Below are 18885 nucleotides of genomic sequence, written 5' to 3'. Positions count from 1 at the left end.
CAACGAAGTGCAGAGTCAGTGAATGCAAGACGATTTGACTCCTGGAGAATATGATGAGGAATAGAGTTCATGTTTAAAAGTGCTACACAAAACTGTGACTAGAATCAATTAGCTGGAGCATAAACCCCAGGGTTTTGGCTGGAGCCACCTGACCCTCAGCTAGTCACATTGCACAATGCCATGTATGAATCCAGTTTAAGGGTTTGTGTGTTGGGATGGCTAAAAAGCAAAACTACTACATGTCAAAACAAATTATAAGTACTGCGGTTTTCCAAGTTCTTGCAATGCAAAGCGTCATGCGCTATACAAGCATGTACGTGCGCAGTTGTTCAACAGTGGATTTTCAGTGACAACTACTGACTCACAGGACTTTAAGCATGCCTACGCATACAACTCGACAGCCACAGAATATTACAGGTGTATTTAAAGAACTGCGCATACTGACACATTATTAGCGCATGACGCTTTCCATTGCAAGAACTTGGAAAACCGCAGTAACCAAGGCCGGAAACACTTTTATAAAGCAGAGGCGCGCGTGAGTAACCAGGCGCCTGCGCAAGTAGGACACCATCCGATCATGGCGGACTTTTTTACTGATCCAGCTACACTGATAGGACTAGGTGCTGTGGCTGCCGCGACTGCCTACTATGTAGCAACTCGCCCAACTCCAGTTAAACCGCCGTACCCTTTGGAAAACCAGTCCGTAGAACTTCTGGTAAACTAGATCATATGCGAGATCATAATGTCTACCTCGGTCTCTACGTAGCACCTCGTGTTTGTTTGTGTAACCCTTCTCTTAACTTATCAACTTTTACCTGAGGCTGTAGATACTTCTTGAAATATAGGGAGTTTTGTATATTGTATTGTTGTTTAGTTCTAAGCTAGATTTAGAGATTATCATCTGTTTATTAAACGTACACCTACTTTATATTCCAGGGTGGTAGTGGGGAAAGAGTATCACACTTAACTAAAGATGGTAAACTGATAGAGTACATGTATGAGGACACACGAACTCTTTATGATGGATTCCAGCGAGGCATGAGAATATCAGGTGAGGCAGTGCATGGTTAGGCTACACCATTGTGATTGATTTTTCACTTTTATGCCATTAGCATTGACTTGTATGTTTTAGTATGTAAAGGGTCGCCTATAATTGCGCCTATTATACTTGTAATTAATGAAGAAGCTTGATAGGATGGCTATGAATGTAATCAATAATAAGATCTATTGAATAAAGAATTTTTTACTTTCTACATCATGAAAAAAAACCTTATCTAGTCCATGTAAGGTAGTCGTCGTCCCACATTGTCTTAATTCATCACCATATTCATTTCCATTACAAAGTTATAGTGTGTATAGATCTTAGCAGAAGAGCCTTTCCCATATGTGATCGGCTGAGCAAAAACCAGCCGTTTTCACACATTCCTTGAATTCCATTTTATTGCATCTCTGTAATCTATAGTAACAAAAGAGTGGACAGCCAAAGTTTCAGCCTTTTGTTATGAATGGTCTTGGAGTTATAGTGCTTGACAGTTGGAAAAATGATAAACTCGATTTGTACAGCAACAATACGGGAAATAAATTACAGGCGCTTAGATAATCGATCTTAACTCACGATTGAAACAAGCTACAAAGATGGGACTTGGCTCAACCTGTGCACCATGAACTAGCAAATTGATTAAGGTATAGTGTTTTCCCTGTACTCTTTCGTGTTGACAAAGAAGAAATGATGACGGTGAACATTGTTTTTACCACATCATAGATAAACACCCATAACACATGTATCCTTTGCTGTGTGAACACGAAACAAAGATTTTCTTACTCTCCATAAACAAGCGAGTCCAGTGGTGTATAGGTTTTATTGGTTTGAACTTAATTTCAGTGTATACAAATGCGATTAAAGTGTGCGTAAATTATAGTTTATATATGGCAAAATAGAGTTGCAAAAACAGCCGGTTTTTGCTTAGCGGGTCACATATGCCAGGGCTAACTTATTGTGTGTTTTAGGAGATGGGCTATGCCTTGGTAAAAGAGAGCCTCCTAATGGACCTTACAAGTTCATCAAGTATAGCGAGGTGAGCCTGTTTGTATCTGTATTGTACACCAAAGTGACCTCATGAATTAAATATTGTCAAGTTAGCTGGTGACCTAACTATTACGTAGTAACTATAGATTTCTGTATGATACTGATGTGACCTCATTAGTGTACAGAGTTCATAATATAAACTAGTGAGGTTACTATCTATTATGAACTCTCACTGATATGACTAGGTCATGAAGTGTGCCTACTTGACATGGTCACTATAATGAGGTGGTCTTTGGTGCTGGACTGATAATGTGCAGCCAATTGAACAGCATATGGGAAGCTTCTCACAGGATTGTACCATATACCTGGAAATTTTTACAGTACGTATGTTTCACAGTTATGTACTGTGTCAAGATTTCCGTGTTTTAAATTCACGGATGCCTCTTAGCCCAGGATTTTTGTATTTTACATTTCACAGATCACTGTTACTTGATTGGAAGATTTTTGTTCTCAACCATACAGCTACAAAGGGTCTGGGTTGAGTTTTACTTCAAGCATCATACAGGTTGCTAAAGCACATCTGAACCAAGTAGCACAGTAGTGGCAATCCCTGTGCAAGGCATAGTCTATGCAGTACGTAGGCCAACTACTTTTCGTATTTTAATATCAGAATGTGTGATACTGTTTGTAAGCATATATGGAGTCCACATGTGCCTACAAACAATATCACACACCAGGCTAATTTATCAGTAAGGTGAGTTGAAGTTTGTAGGACACACATGAAAATTATTTTTCATGTGATAAAATTTGATAGTAGCTTTATTAACTGTGGAAACTGTGAAAATTACGTACCTCAAAAATTTCCTGGTATACGGTAGTAGAGCAATCTCTATCAGCAGTATCAGGCAGCCACGCTACTGTTGGTGATACAGCTTACATTATTCACACTTTAAAGATATCAGCTTGGTCACTGCAGGAACCCATATGCACCGCAAGACCTTGTGGTGCTTAAGGGCACCTGATCACTGCTATACAGAGTGCACCCTGGCTGACCACACAGTCTCCTTTCTTGCTCAATAAATGAAAATTTATATACCCATCAGGTAAGCATTACTCTGTAAAAGAGTATGCTTCAAATTTCACGATTCAGCCTTGATGGGATTGTTAGCCAATGTTGTAGTCCACATTCATGTTGTTATCAGTAAAAAGGTCTACAAGGTGAGAAATGGTTGGAACCGAAGTGGCTTAGCGCTAGGGCGTCTGTATTTAGCGGATCACGGATCGGCGGATCACGTGATACGCATGCTCAACTCGATTTTGAGCACTGGGAAATATTTATACCCTAGTGTAACATACAGCATACTGTAGAATTTATATTTTATCCACAGGTAGGAAGCCTGAAGAGATTTCAATCGATACTATATAACTATAATAATTAGAGCGCGCGCGTATTAAAAATTTAACACACGTACAGAGTAAGATTATTTTAATTCACCTTAAAACTGAATCACTGATGTATTCTTTACACCAACACAATATTCAATAGACTAGTTCTGTATTGCAAAAACAAACGACAAAGGATACGCTAGCGCACTCACGTGTGAATAGGCTTCTAATATGTTGGCGTGTATCCTTTGTCGTTTGTTTTTGCAATACAGAGCTAGTCTATTGAGTATTGTGTTGGTGTAAAGAATACATCAGTGATTCAGTTTTAAGGTGAATTAAAATAATCTTACTCTGTACGTGTGTTAAATTTTTAATATGCGCGCGCTCTAATTATTATAGTTATATAGTATCGATTGAAATCTCTTCAGGCTTCCTACCTGTGGATAAAATATAAATTCTACAGTATGCTGTATGTTACACTAGGATATAAATATTTCCCAGTGCTCAAAATCGAGTTGAGCATGCATATCACGTGATCTGCCGATCCGTTGATCCGTGATCCGCTAAATACAGACGCCCTTAGTGCTAGGTTGTTCATTGGCCAAGTTATTCTTTGAAACTTCAGAGTTACATAGGCGTGAAATGAAGGCATGTTATTTCACGTGACTTTGTATGCTAAACTAAAGCATCACAGGCTATCACAACAGCTTTTACAGGTTTTTGCAATTGAATTTGGCGACTTTGCAATTGAATTCGTCCCGTTTGCAATTGAGTTCGTCGTTTTTGCAATTGAATTCGTCCCGTTTGCAATTGAATTCGTCCCGTTTGCAATTGAATTCGTCCCGTTTGCAATTGAATTCGTCGGTTTTGCAATTGAATTCGTCGCTTTTACAGTTAAATTCGTCCATAACAAGAATGGCAGCTGGAGCAAACATGAAAACATGATGTAGCAGCTGCTACAAGAACTTGTTCAAGTACAACAGTAGTAAACAACTCTTTATAAGGCAATAATTCTTCCTCTACAGTCTCTCCAACAACATTCCAAACTCTACTACGCAACTTGTCAGACAGCTATCAACTTCGTCAGACAGCTATCAACTTCGCGTACTACCAGCTTCAATTACCTTCTAGTGTCTCAAATGTAACTCTCCAAGGCATAAATAGTTCATCTCTTAATGAACGGGTTGGTTTCTTGGAGCCGTTTTGTTTATGACGAATTGTAATGCAAACGCGACGAATTCTATTGCAAAACCAACTAATTCAACTGCAAAAGCGACGAATTCAATTGCAAAACCGACGAATTCAATTGCAAACGGGACGAATTCAATTGCAATACCGACGAATTCAATTGCAATACCGACGAATTCAATTGCAAACGGGACGAATTCAATTGCAAAGGCGACGAATTCAATTGCAAAAACCTGTATTAAGTTGTACACTAGCAGAGTTTTGGGCCACCCTAAATAGCTCTATAAGTGTGTGGGTTGTAACAAATTGTGTAGTCGGTTCAGCACCTCTATAATGATTTCATGAAGTACACCTTAGCTATGGACCTACTTGACAGGGTCAGATGGTCACTAAATGAAGTTACATGGATGACAGTGTCTTTTATGCTAGGTTGAGGATCAGTTTACTGCTTTTGGGTCTGGTCTCATCAAGCTGGGAATAAAACCTGGTCAGGAGAGCTTCATTGGAATATATACCAAGAACTGTATTGAGGTATGTGTGTAGTGTGTAGTATAGTGTATTGTGTGTGTTTTGTAGTGAGTAGTTTGTTTTGTCAAGATGTTATCAAGATTCGGTGATGTCATTGTTCAATGTACAGCATTTATAGTGTGCAGTATTTAGAGAAGCAATTATTCTTACACACAGTGGGTGGTGACAGAACAAGCTTGCAGTGCCTATTCCATGATCGTTGTACCACTCTACGACACCCTCGGCTCTGAAGCAGTTGAATACATCATCAACCAAAGTGAATAATCTCACTTGTCAGATTATTACAGCCTGCACTTTTGTGTGTTTCGTTATAGCTGGAATTAAAGCCGCGGTGGTTGCTACTGATAAAATGAAACTCCTAATTGGTCAGGCTAGTAAATGTCCAACACTGAAGTTTGTGATAAGCATCAGTGATAGTATTCCTGATGACATGGCAGCAATGGCTAAGGAAGCTAACATTGAATTGTTGACTTATGATGCAGTGATGGTATGTTGTTAGTGACAAAGATTTTGGAGGAAAAAATTAGCAGTGAAATTCCTTGCAGTTTGTGACCAAATATTGAATGATAAAATAGGACTGGGGGGTGATCCTCACTTTGCAAAGTGGAGGACCATTGTCCCTTCACTTTTTCCTATGCCCATGAACTAACTATTGTAATTCCTTTTAATTACTAGCCAACTTTGCCAGGATTTATGCTACCACGAGCTTACAAGTGCCAAAGGCACAAAGGAGCGTGAAACGTCCATGAGGTTGTGTGGTAACAGTACTGAAATTCAAAATTACCTTATATGGAACACCACTAATAGTGTTGAAACCTCACCAACCATGCAGGCCACCCTACACACCTCCTTAGTGGGGCTTCTGTTGTTATTACACTTATTAATTTAAAAAACAAATTCAGTTGTAGTGTGAGTTTTACACTGCATTCACATTAGCACGATAGCACGGTTCAGTTTAGTACGGCCCAGTATTTCCTCTGTTCACACTGCGCAGTCTCACTCGCTAAGTCATCCGGTTTCCATAAGCGCACAATAAAATATTAATTAATTAACTTACTAAAACTGGATGCAGCTCTTGCCCTTCAAGCCTCTTGTGCTGGAATTCTTTCATTTCAACTAGATAGGCGGCCATGTAGCTGGAACTGTGACTGCAGAAATTGTGCAGCGAATCGAAGAGAGTGAAACAATAACTGCCACCGTGACAACAAGTAGTTCATAACTGTCGCTAGGCTTTCTTCCGTACTGAACCTCGTGTCGAACAGTGTTCCTGAGCCCTTCTTCATTGCATGTTGAGTTTATAAAATTATTATTTTGTGCGCCTGGTGAGTAATTATCGTACCGTACCGTGCTGGCCTGGTTCAATTGGGTGGGCTGGCTCGGTTCGGTTGGGCCCGGTACGGACGGTGTTCACATTGCACTTTTTATCGAACCGTACCATTCCGAACCATGCTACTGGGCTAGTGTGAACGGGGTGTTAGTTGAAGGCGCTTATAAGCTCCTGTTGCTACATGCAGCATTAGGAGTGCACAATACTCTAATAGAACAGTCACCTAACTACCGTAATAGAGCATTCAACAGTCATGTAAAAGTTGGCACTTCATCCAAATCTGTCTGCGTTAAAAGATATATCTGTGTATAATTAAGTGCATGGGCCTATTTAAAATAGCTTCATTTATTGATGTATATTTAGCTACTAATCACATATTACTCTTACGAAGAATTGTAGTAGTATCCTATTCAAGGGCACTAAAAATGTCCAATCCCAAAGCATTCAGATTTCAAAATTTTCCTGTGGGGCATGCCCCCAGATCCCCTAAACACCTCCTAAATGATAGCCACCACTGCGCTCCACTTTGGAGGTCCCTATTGCTAACAATAAAATTGGCTCACAAAAATTGAATCACTTTGTTGGCAGGAGATTAATGGAGTTTGCTGCTGTATATTAGATTTCCAGATTGTTATTTGTGTGTGTTATGGTAGGACTTGGGTCGACAAGATTCAGTTGATCATCAAGTAAGAGATGTGTTTGCTGTTGCAACAATGTCTAGCCCAACCCCCTATTTAGCCTGCAAGCCCTGATGATATCTGTACCATATGTTATACCAGTGGAACCACAGGTGTGTATGTACAGTGCATGCATGCGTGCGTGCGTACGTGAACATAAGTGTTTAGCACTGGTGTGTATGTTAGTGTAGTTTGTGTGTGTCTGTGTGTTGAGTTCCAAGAGACACAACTGTTACTTATCTATGTATGTTGCAGGTATGCCTAAGGGAGTCATTCTCACACATGGCGCAATTGTCAGTAATGTTTCGGCTGTCAACAAACATAATGTAAGTTTGTTGTATAGGCAGTAAAATTGACATACTAGCGTAGTTGCTGTAAATTCATTTCTGCACATGTCCTGTAGGAGGCTGCATTTGTGTGTACCCCAGATGATGTACACATTTCATTTCTTCCGTTGGCTCACATGATGGAGAGAGCTGTTCAAGTTAGTACAGCAAATACAGCAATTACAATATAATGACAGTTAAGCATGCCATCTAGTAATGGTTAATGTAAATCCAGAGATGTTTAGATAAGCTATTTGTTATGAATTATGTGACTACTTTCATTAGGCAAGATATAGTGCTTTACGTTGTTGTCTTCATTTGTAGGTGATGCTATACACTTGTGGGGCAAAGATCGGCTTTTATTCTGGTGATGTAAAGAAACTAATTGATGATGTAAAGGAGCTGAAGCCAACCTTGTTCATTGCAGTGCCAAGAATTTTGTACAGGATTTATGATAAGGTGTGTTGTTGCTGTTGTGTGGTCTATGAGAGTGTTTGAGATGATGTATTAGGTTATGTTGGGAGTGTCACAGTCTGCAGTGAAGCAATTCTTATTTAGCCGAGCCATGGCCAGTAAAGGACGTGAATTAGACCAGTATGTGTGTGTGTGTATGCGTGCGTGTAGTGTGTTTGTGTAGCATGTACCATTCACATTCCAAAGTGTGGATTGCATAACCTAGTGCATGTGTAATTGCTTTAGGGGCATTGTACGTCGCAACTCATTTTGGGACACTTTAGTGTTCAGGAAAATCCAAGATGGGCTTGGAGGTCGTGTACGTCTCATCCTCACTGGGTCTGCTCCTATCAGCAAAGATGTGAGCTAGTGACAGTATATTGACATGCACGCTCATTGCACATACTATGCGTGCATTATCACACATGCACACACACACACACACACACACACACGCGCGCGCGCGCGCACACACACACACACAAACATACGCTTGTCTTTATACTGCTCATTCGGGTCACGTGGTCCTCCACTGCAGCAAAGGAAACAAGAATTTGTGGTCACCCTGGTTGATTGCACTTCTTCAGGTACACTTTCAGATCCTCAGCACTCTTCAACCATCATTGACAATGTTGGCACCAAGCAGCTCCACACTGTTCAGAGATTGTCTTCGCTTTTCTGTTGACATTTATGTCTTTTTATGTCTCCAGGCCCTTTAAAACTTCTACTGCTATCATTACAAAGAACAGATTGATCAGGGGCAATATTGATTTGGGCAGGATCATGGTTACTTGTCTAACATTTGTGTACAACTCCTCTACTCCTGACCAAAGTACTCACATCTCTGACACTGAACTGCTCCTCAATAGGTCATTGTCTTTCTACTGTGCACAGTCTTACCACCCTCTGTTCTAAAACACCTATGACAAATTGTACAAGGCACAGTCCGCATCTCAGTTGCTTGTAGTTATTCCTATTCATCATCAAATTGAAGATATCATTCTCTCCACTGCTTCCTATATCCCTTGCTCTACCGTACTAGCAGCCCTCAACACATATCTCCATCTACACACACACACACTGTACACTAAACACAACATGTACACTCACAATACAATGATATATTTATCTCACTGCTTCAGGTTATGCGATTTACACGCTGTGCACTTGGCTGTGCAGTCATAGAAGGATATGGTCAAACAGAGTGTGTAGCAGGTGCCACCATGACACTGCCTTATGAGAACACCGCTGGTAATCCCATTTGTCTGTGACTTCATCTATCACACTATCCATCCTTAGGACACGTTGGAGCACCTCTGCCAAGTGTGATGGTCAAACTGGTTGATGTCGAGGATATGAACTATTTTGCTGCCAACAATGAAGGAGAGGTGAGCATGTGTAGTGGTGTATAGTGGTGTAGTAATATTATGACATGACAATTGGATTGTACTAGTACTGTGGCCTGTTATATACTTAAAATCAGAGCAGGAATTCCCTTAAGTCTGCACCCTCTAAGCTGTGTAATTAAAGTAATATTCCCAAAATGTGGAAAACATCTCACACATTTCCTAGAACTTTATATGTGCATTAAACTGCATTCATACTCTTAATGTTACCGGGCCTTGTGTGTCTTACTAGAGGGCATAGTCCTATACATAAGTTTAGAAAATAACTTATGAGACTGTCATGTGTGGAAACTGATCTTGATTTAACATTACAATTTGCTTTTATACAACATATTTAACTACTATAGTCTTTGTGGTGTTAGATTTGAGGTTAGAGCTCTTAACCATGTGGCTTACTGGCTGTATAGCTGTCAAGAAAGACACATCAAGTGTGTGTGTGCGTGCGTACGTGCGTGTGTGTGTGTGTGTCAACTACCATATTAGATAAAATATTAACTCAAGATAGAATTTGGCAGATAATATGTTGGCAAATGCTCATGTCATACTACAGCCTCTCTATTTAGTTAGCTAAAAAATTTGGACAAGAATTTTTTTGCCGAATCAAAGTCATCTTGCCAAATTCACCGAAATTTTCTCCTGCCAAAATTTTGTATCATATGGCGAAGCAGTAAAATGATTTTTATCCGAACTTTATATATACGCCATTTATTCTCCTCGTGGACACTGTTGCAGAATCACTGGTGTAAAGTCCTACAGCAATAAAATGACTAGACTAAAAGCGTTGTCAGAAACTCTTAGATCTCATTCTGTGTAAATTATGCATTTTCACACACAATCTTCTTGTGATTTTTGTGCAAAAATTATGTAAATTGTGGTAAAAGTATTCCACTCAATCAATCAAGTTTTTTCAATTTATATTATGTTTTGTGTCAGGTTTGTTTCAAAGGTCCCAGTGTGTTCAAAGGCTACCTGAAGTTGGAAGATAAGACCAGGGAGGCTCTGGATAGTGATGGTTGGCTACATTCTGGGGACATCGGTCGATGGTTGCCTAATGGAGCACTGAAAATTATTGATCGCAAGAAGAGCCTCATCAAATTGCAGCAAGTGATTTAATTGTCGTTGTTGTTCTGTTTGATTGTGGGTTTCTATTAGGGAGAGTATGTATCTCCAGAGAAAGCTGAGGCTGTGTATCTGAGGTCAAGTCTTGTAGAACAAGCATTTGTGGATGGAGACAGCACCAAGGTGTGTAGTGTAATAGTGGTTTATGTAGCACCACCATATTTATCCATGTTAAAGCTGGACCCAAGTATACCCCTGGGTACTTCATCCCATAATATAAATTACACACCTGGCACATTTACAGTGTAATAAAAGCTGGTGTGCTAGAAACTAAGCTACCAATAGTCTATATGCTTTCTAATCCTTCACCTTGTGTTTCATTGTTACAAGTGAAGATTCCAAGCTGTAAGTTCATTATATAAACACTCTCAGCACCTGTATAATTATCCATTACTACCCTGTGACTGATATGAAGTACAAAATAAACATCATAGCCTGAATAGATGCATGGTCCAAAATCACTTGTAGTCTCTATATGTACAGATGTTTGTGTGTCCCTATCATTGTTTCTTCATAGACTTATGTAGTTGGAATCATAGTACCAGACCAAGAGATGCTCATACCATGGGCTAAGAGTCAAAGCATTGAGGGCACCTTCTCCCAACTCTGCAAGAACGAGGTAAGACCGAATCCTCTTCACCAGACACATTTGTATCCTCATTTGCTACAGACAGTTAAAAAAGCAATTATGGATGACATTTCAAAACTTGGAAAAGAAGCTAAACTGTTTGGTTTTGAACAGGTATATAGTTATATTATTTTGTTGAATAGCAATTACTCTATATGTAACTTCCTAGGCCAAGGCCATCATGTTATATGATGAACCATTTTCAGTAGAGAATGGACTACTGACTCCAACACAGAAGATGAAGCGGCCACAACTCAGGCACAAGTTCAAGGATGATATTCAAGAAATGTACAAACATTTACCATAGACAGAATTTAATGTTAATTATGATAACGCAAATTTTTTGGCCGTTGTCATCCCGTCACGTGACTACGCGTCATCTTATTTTAGCGAATTTTCTGAGAACGCTTTTATTTGTTTGGTGCGTCAGTCTAGGTGAAAACTCAATGTTGTGCGTGTTTCAGGTTAACCAAGGCAAGTTTCTGACTGTTTCGGATGAAGTACAGCCGAATTCTAGGTAACAAAACGTCATGATACCTCCTACGTCTTACTATAGCGTTTTTAAATCAGAGTTAACGAGCTGTCTTCTACGCTAGCCAGGTATCATGGGATAGCAGAAGACAAACAGGTACTACTCACACACCAGGGACAACTGTTGGAGCGTCAAGAAATGATAGGGGCGTATGGAGCAGGGACGGTAAGGGGGTGTGGTGTGTACTAGTAACTTAAGGAGTTTAAATTGAATTGCAATTTTGTGGTATAGTTTATATTGTATTTACCTATTAAGTGTCTGTCTGGGAAAACTGGTCTTATTGCCTATTTTAAATGTATCGAGTTCCTCCTCCAGTCATCCCCTTAAAGGCTGGTTTCTGCGAACTGCCTGGGTTATTGCCTGACTGAGACTTGCTGTGGTGACTGTAGTCGAGATGGATTAACAGTTTGCTATGCATCTGTATTTTCCCATATTATATAAGTTTAGCGAACCTTGGAAACGACCCTGGCAGCAAAAGTAGGCCTTAATTTGTTACAACACAGCACGTTACAGGTGTTTAGTGGCACTGTACGAAGTGTGGTATACATAATAGTTATACGGGCACAATGTGGAGTCTATGAATTTTATAAACCCAAAGGCCCAGGCTGTAGTGCACGAGCAAAGCGAGGGCGCTACTAAGGGCCTGAGGGTTTATAAATTTCATAGACTCCACATTGTGCCCGTATAACTGCTTTAGACTCTATTTCACATTACGCTCAGATTATTTATACCTCATCCATGGCTGTTTCTGCTGTAGGCTCGGCGAAAGCGGCTGGTTTTCTTGAGATAGTACTAGTGCCATGGCAACTATGCATCCTTACTTGACAAAATAATAGCGCTCGTTAAATCACAGCACGTGAACAATGCATAGCGATTGGATAAACCTAGATTTTGAGCATATGCTATATTGTGCCTGAAGGCGTGGAGTATATTAGAAAACAAGGTGGAGTATATGAGATTTATTACCCACCCAAAACAGCCTAAATAGAGTCTAATTGTAGACGTCATGCTTGACTTTTTTGTGTTGAACATTGCCAATGTTTGCCTGCAGTGTTTGTTTCCATTAACAAATCGTCCTGCTTGCGATGCCGGAAGAGCCAGGAAGGTTGAATGTCTCCCAACTACTTTTACGGTGGCTGCGGCACAGTTGTTGCAATACCAGCAAGGTGTGTTTTCGTATTGTTTAAAGTGCCCCCCGTCAAGACTATTCTTGCGTGGCCAGACCCACTCTTCGCACGGCGCTTATTGATTGATAATTATAAGTGCCTAGCTGTGATCTTATCAATTGATAATTATGAGTGCCTAGCTGCGATCGCTCTTATAATTATCAATCGATGAGCACCACGCGAAGAGTGGGTCTGGCCACACGAGACTACGTCAAGACCCCGGTAATAATTGCAGGCAACGCGCAGGCAATTCGTAGCTATATGGAAAGCATCCTTAACAGCACCGTAAGAGGGACGCCTTGGGGCTGTCTAAGCCCCCTTTTCATTCTTCACTTCTATCGGTATCCTTTACTTTAGTTCTGTAGGTGTAGGTATAGGCAAAACCCTTTTAAATAGACATTTTAGCTTAGAGTTGTGGATGGGTGTCAGTTCTTTTATCCTTAAAAAAAGAAAAAATTAAAATGTTTTATGTATTTAGTGTGCTGTAGCTCAACAATGGTTGAAGTTTCATGTGCAAAATTTTCATACATTTTACACCGATGCCTTACCTTCCAGAGCATCCACTGTACAAGTAACTAACAACTAAGTTTCCTTATTATATTCTTAACTCAATGTTGACTGTATCAGCTGCAGGTGCAGGCAAGCTCCAATAGGGGTGGGCAAAGGCAAGAGGCTGTTTACAAAATTAAATAGGAACACATAGGGATGAATTAGGCCAAATAATAGGCTCAAAGCACACGTCTTTATTCAACACCATGAAGTAGCCACATCCCCAGGCTGACCAGACTTCATTTGAAGCCCCAGACTGCTCATGTGGCTCACCACTGGTCTTGGGAAAACAGACGGACCACTCAAGCCTGATAGTGACATTTGATAGTAGCTTTGTGTTTGTGGTGAAAGATCAAACCAGCTTCACAGGAAATAAGACCGGTTTTTCCCTGATCCAGTATTGTGTGTCAAGCATAAAGCTCTCTCCAACTTTATTCTAACAACAGGAGACAAAACCGTTGTTACTATATGACATGTCACTCATTCAAGGAGACATTCATCCCCATCGTCAAATGGTGGCTGAACTAGGTAAGCTGTTCGCTGTATGAACACACTATATACCTGTGTCTCTGCATTATTAAATATTACTATAGGAAAGAGGAATAAAATATTTCTCTTTTGCATAGTGAAATTGAGCAAGAATATTTTGTCTATTGAATCTGTTCATGTAATCATGAATGATTATGAGTTCTTGATGTAATTATAAAGAAAAACTATTAACTGGAATCTACCTCATTTCCCTGCCACTATTTTCTATGCTTTCTTTTATTATGCAACCCGTTGTTTTGGCTGTAGTAGGATAAACACCTTTTGACTTGTCCCTAGTAAATATTCCCAATGGATCTATGTCATTTTACTCTATCAAAAAGGATAAATCTCTGCTTACATTACTACTAAAATTGACCCCAGATTGTGAGTATATTACAGACAAGTGTCTTCAACTATGGAACGTTTTCAACTTGTGTTCCTATACAGGTGAAAACTATGATCAGGGGTTGAATGCAATGAGACAGTCAAATGGAGACATTAAGCAACAGATCACACTGGCAAAGGTGTCTAGTAGTTAATATGATGATAATTTATGTGTCTGTAAGAGATTTACGGTTCGCTAATACACCCAATCATCCATGTGCTATAATTTTCTAGTGACTGATAACTTAAAATGTACCAATTTGTTAGGCAGGTAGGTTAGTCAATTTGCATCATAAATTTAGGAGTTTGGAGTTGAATGTTTTACGCTGGCAATCTTATTACACAGTTAGCATATTAAGTAGGCGGCCACATCACTTGTACAGAAATGACACTTTTGGGGATGTTTCAAATCTGGCTGGTTCAGATAGGTGCTATATTTCTTCACATACACAAACTTCTCATTCTCGGCAATACTGACAGGCTAGTTTTCCAGTTATATCTACATTATAGATAGCTCACATCATGAACTGCTCTAGCTAGTTACTAACTTAAACATTGTTTAATGCAAATTATTGATGCAGTAAGAGATGCAGGTGGGAGTGAGAAACTACAGTATAGGGGATTTAGTGTAAATTTCAAGTTGGCTTAGTTATAGTATGTTCACGTTGAGCTGAATCCTGAAAAACAGCTAAAAATTAAAAGTGGATTTTTTCTCAATAGAGTTAACAATTCAGCCACCAGATGATTATTGGTAACAGCAAAGGTGTCAACAACAGACACGTACAGTTTGCCTCCATTACAAGTTCGGGAAAGGGCTGTAATGGACATTGTACTTACATGGCTTCCCCATAGGAAATGTATTGTGAAAATTTTGATTGGCCGTAAATATTATGTCAAACATTCGAACAACAAGATTTTGAAATATTTTTAGCGGGTCAAGCAGTACTACAAATGAGCCAAATTTCAAGATCGTGTGTAATTGCATCCATGAGTTATTAAATGTTTTTGAGGATTCAGCTCAACGTGAACATACTATAGACAGGTGACCTTATTATACAATGACCTTAGAACAGACTTCTGTATTCATGTGTCCCTTTGAATGTTTTGATGCTGTGTGTATAGAGATAGTTGTTGTATACCAGCAGCAGTTATAGAGCTGATGTTCCTGTCTATATTCTGGTCCCCATTGTGTATTGATCAATTCTTTAATCATGTAGTTATTGTAATGTGTTGTATGTCATGTCTTGGTAGCGATTAGCTGCAAGTTGTGATGTGTTGAATGAGAAATGTGCTCTGATCATCAAGGAACAGACATTACAGCTACAAGGATGGGCTGCAGCAGTTGCTAACTCCAACACTGTACTAGAGTGAGTGTCTACAGTACGTACAGTACTTTTCTGTGAAGTATGAAAGAGGATTTCTCATAACACTTTATATTGTACTGCAGAAATCTTGGTCCATAAATAAATCTATGCACACCTTGGGTTGTCTTGATTTTCCAGGTCAGATTATGTACTGAGGGAATACTTTGGGACCTTGACTAAATATCTAGGTGTCCTCAAGTGCCCACATTAAACATGTTCATAATTTACGTGCAGGTAGACACAATTCCGGTATCCCTTAGTGTACAAATACTCACACACATGCAACGCAGCAGTTGTGTTTCACCAAACATGTATGTTAGTTGGTACTCTAGGTATATTTACTTGATTGATTGGGTAACATACATGTTATACTGTGTGCTCAGCATTGCTGTATTATGGGATATGTGTGTAAGTGTGTCTAAAACAATAAGCACAGCACTGAGTAAAGTGTACTCAATGCTTATTGTTTTGTATACATTACAGGTGCTTCCCTAAAGAGCGGTGTAGCACTGCTCTACTTCACTCAAAATTCTTTTGATTTGGTAAAAGAAATGTATTTAATTAACAATTTGACTTTGATATTGATTGACGGTTTTTACTTTTCCTGGGGAAAGCTCTGCATTACATATGCTCAAGTATGGTTCTTTTAGGAATTTTGTTAAGCAAGTCAAACTGTTGAAGGAGAACACTGAGAATTTTGTCAAGTCCAAAAACTCTTATCAGAAGCTTCTTGACAAGTATGTGATGTGTGTGCGTGTGTGTGTGTGCGTGCGTGCGTGCGTGCGTGCGTGCGTGTGTGTGTGTGTGTGTGTGTGTGTTGGTAGTGTGTGTGTGCGTGTGTTGGTAGTGTGTGTGTGTGTGTTGGTAGTGTGTGTGTGTGTGTGTGTGTGTGTGTTGGTAGTGTGTGTGTGTGTGTGTTGGTAGTGTGTGTGTGTGTGTGTGTGTGTGTGTGTGTGTGTGTGTGTGTGTGTGTGTGTGTGTGTGTGTGTGTGTGTGTGTGGTAGTGTGTGTGTGTTGGTAGTGTGTGTGTGTGTGTTGGTAGTGTGTGTGTGTGTGTGTGTGTGTGTGTGTGTGTGTGTGTGTGTGTGTGTGTGTGTGTGTGTGTGTGTGTGGTAGTGTGTGTGTGTGTGTGTGTGTTGGTAGTGTGTGTGTGTGTTGGTAGTGTGTGTGTGTGTGTGTGTGTGTGTGTGTGTTGGTAGTGTGTGTGTGTGTGTGTGTGTTGGTAGTGTGTGTGTGTGTTGGTAGTGTGTGTGTGTGTGTTGGTAGTGTGTGTGTGTGTGTTGGTAGTGTGTGTGTGTGTGTGTGTGTGTGTGTGTGTGTGTGTGTGTGTGTGTGTGTGTGTGTGTGTGTGTGTGTGTGTGTGTGTGTGTGTGTGTGTGTGTGTGTGTGTGTGTGTGTGTGTGTGTGTGTGTGTGTGTGTGTGTGTGTGTGTGTGTGTGTGTGTGTGTGTGTGTGTGTGTGTGTGTGTGTGTGTGTGTGTGTGTGTGTGTGTGTGTGTGTGTGTGTGTGTGTGTGTGTGTGTGTGTGTGTGTGTGTGTGTGTGTGTGTGTGTGTGTGTGTGTGTGTGTGTGTGTGTGTGTTGTGTGTGTGTGTGTGTGTGTGTGTGTGTGTGTGTGTGTGTGTGTGTGTGTGTGTGTGTTGGTAGTGTGTGTGTGTGTGTGTGTGTGTGTGTGTGTGTGTGTGTGTGTGTGTGTGTGTGTGTGTGTGTGTGTGTGTGTGTGTGTGTGTGTGTGTGGTAGTGTGTGTGTGTGTGTGTGTGTGTGTGTGTGTGTGTGTGTGTGTGTGTGTGTGTGTGTGTGTTGGTAGTGTGTGTGTGTGTGTTGGTAGTGTGTGTGTGTGTGTGTGTTGGTAGTGTGTGTGTGTGTGTGTTGGTAGTGTGTGTGTGTGTGTTGGTAGTGTGTGTGTGTGTGTGTGTTGGTAGTGTGTGTGTGTGTGTGTGTTGGTAGTGTGTGTGTGTGTGTGTGTGTGTGTGTGTGTGTGTGTGTGTGTGTGTGTGTTGGTAGTGTGTGTGTTGGTAGTGTGTGTGTTGGTAGTGTGTGTGTGTGTGTGTGTGTGTGTGTGTGTGTGTGTGTGTGTGTGTGTGTGTGTGTGTGTGTGTGTGTGTGTGTGTGTGTGTGTGTGTGTGTTGGTAGTGTGTTGGTAGTGTGTGTGTGTGTGTGTGTGTGTGTGTGTGTGTGTGTGTGTGTGTGTGTGTTGGTAGTGTGTGTGTGTGTGTTGGTAGTGTGTGTGTGTGTGTGTGTTGGTAGTGTGTGTGTGTGTGTTGGTAGTGTGTGTGTGTGTGTGTTGGTAGTGTGTGTGTGTGTGTTGGTAGTGTGTGTGTGTGTGTTGGTAGTGTGTGTGTGTGTGTTGGTAGTGTGTGTGTGTGTGTTGGTAGTGTGTGTGTGTGTGTTGGTAGTGTGTGTGTGTGTGTTGGTAGTGTGTGTGTGTGTGTGTGTGTGTGTGTGTGTGTGTGTGTGTGTGTTGGTAGTGTGTGTGTTGGTAGTGTGTGTGTGTGTGTGTGTGTGTGTGTGTGTGTGTGTGTGTGTGTGTGTGTGTGTGTGTGTGTGTGTGTGTGTGTGTGTGTGTGTGTGTGTGTGTGTGTGTGTGTGTGTGTGTGTGTGTGTGTGTGTGTGTGTGTGTGTGTGTGTGTGTGTGTGTGTGTGTGTGTGTGTGTGTGTGTGTGTGTGTGTGTGTGTGTGTGTGTGTGTGTGTGTGTGTGTGTGTGTGTGTGTGTGTGTGTGTGTGTGTGTGTGTGTGTGTGTGTGTGTGTGTGTGTGTGTGTGTGTGTGTGTTGGTAGTGTGTGTGTGTGTGTGTGTGTGTGTGTGTGTGTGTGTGTGTGTGTGTGTGTGTGTGTGTGTGTGTGTGTGGTGTGTGTGTGTGTGTGTGTGTGTGTGTGTGTGTGTGTGTGTGTGTGTGTGTGTGTGTGTGTGTGTGTGTGTGTGTGTGTGTGTGTGTGTGTGTGTGTGTGTGTGTTGGTAGTGTGTGTGTGTGTGTGTGTGTGTGTGTGTGTGTGTGTGTGTGTGTGTGTGTGTGTGTGTGTGTGTGTGTGTGTGTGTGTGTGTGTGTGTGTTGGTAGTGTGTGTGTGTGTGTGTGTGTGTGTGTGTGTGTGTGTGTGTGTGTGTGTGTGTGGTGTGGTGTGTGTGTGTGTGTGTGTGTGTGTGTGTGTGTGTGTGTGTGTGTGTGTGTGTGTGTGTGTGTGTGTGTGTGTGTGTGTGTGTGTGTGTGTGGTAGTGTGTGTGTGTGTGTGTGTGTGTGTGTGTGTGTGTGTGTGTGTGTGTGTGTGTGTGTGTGTGTTGGTAGTGTGTGTGTGTGTGTTG

The 18885-nt window shown here is 40.9% G+C and overlaps 2 protein-coding genes across 2 annotated transcripts in view; both read left to right on the top strand.

The window, feature by feature from the left end:
* Positions 1 to 525: 525 nt before the first annotated feature.
* Positions 526 to 11412, top strand: LOC136237256 (long-chain-fatty-acid--CoA ligase 1-like). The gene is made up of 20 exons (XM_066027594.1): positions 526 to 715; positions 937 to 1051; positions 2008 to 2075; positions 5030 to 5131; positions 5285 to 5384; positions 5443 to 5615; positions 7109 to 7141; positions 7194 to 7245; positions 7388 to 7458; positions 7536 to 7616; positions 7783 to 7917; positions 7970 to 8052; positions 8158 to 8272; positions 9054 to 9162; positions 9211 to 9299; positions 10251 to 10421; positions 10470 to 10559; positions 10954 to 11055; positions 11107 to 11178; positions 11234 to 11412. The coding sequence occupies exons 1-20, from the start codon at positions 578 to 580 to the stop codon at positions 11369 to 11371; spliced, it is 2037 nt and encodes a 678-aa protein (XP_065883666.1). The 5' UTR covers positions 526 to 577; the 3' UTR covers positions 11372 to 11412.
* Positions 11413 to 11460: 48 nt separating this feature from the next.
* Positions 11461 to 18885, top strand: part of LOC136237247 (RB1-inducible coiled-coil protein 1-like) — a 14737-nt gene continuing 7312 nt past the window's right edge. The window contains exons 1-6 of the mRNA XM_066027584.1: positions 11461 to 11581; positions 11635 to 11761; positions 13758 to 13839; positions 14287 to 14363; positions 15475 to 15590; positions 16238 to 16324. Of these exons, the coding sequence (XP_065883656.1) occupies positions 11511 to 11581; positions 11635 to 11761; positions 13758 to 13839; positions 14287 to 14363; positions 15475 to 15590; positions 16238 to 16324 (560 nt within the window). The 5' untranslated portion in view covers positions 11461 to 11510. The remainder of the gene's footprint in view (positions 11582 to 11634; positions 11762 to 13757; positions 13840 to 14286; positions 14364 to 15474; positions 15591 to 16237; positions 16325 to 18885) is intronic.

Source organism: Dysidea avara, chromosome 10, assembly GCF_963678975.1.
Source record: "Dysidea avara chromosome 10, odDysAvar1.4, whole genome shotgun sequence".
In the NCBI taxonomy this organism is placed as follows: domain Eukaryota; kingdom Metazoa; phylum Porifera; class Demospongiae; order Dictyoceratida; family Dysideidae; genus Dysidea; species Dysidea avara.
This window is presented reverse-complemented; position numbering and strand designations above follow the sequence as displayed.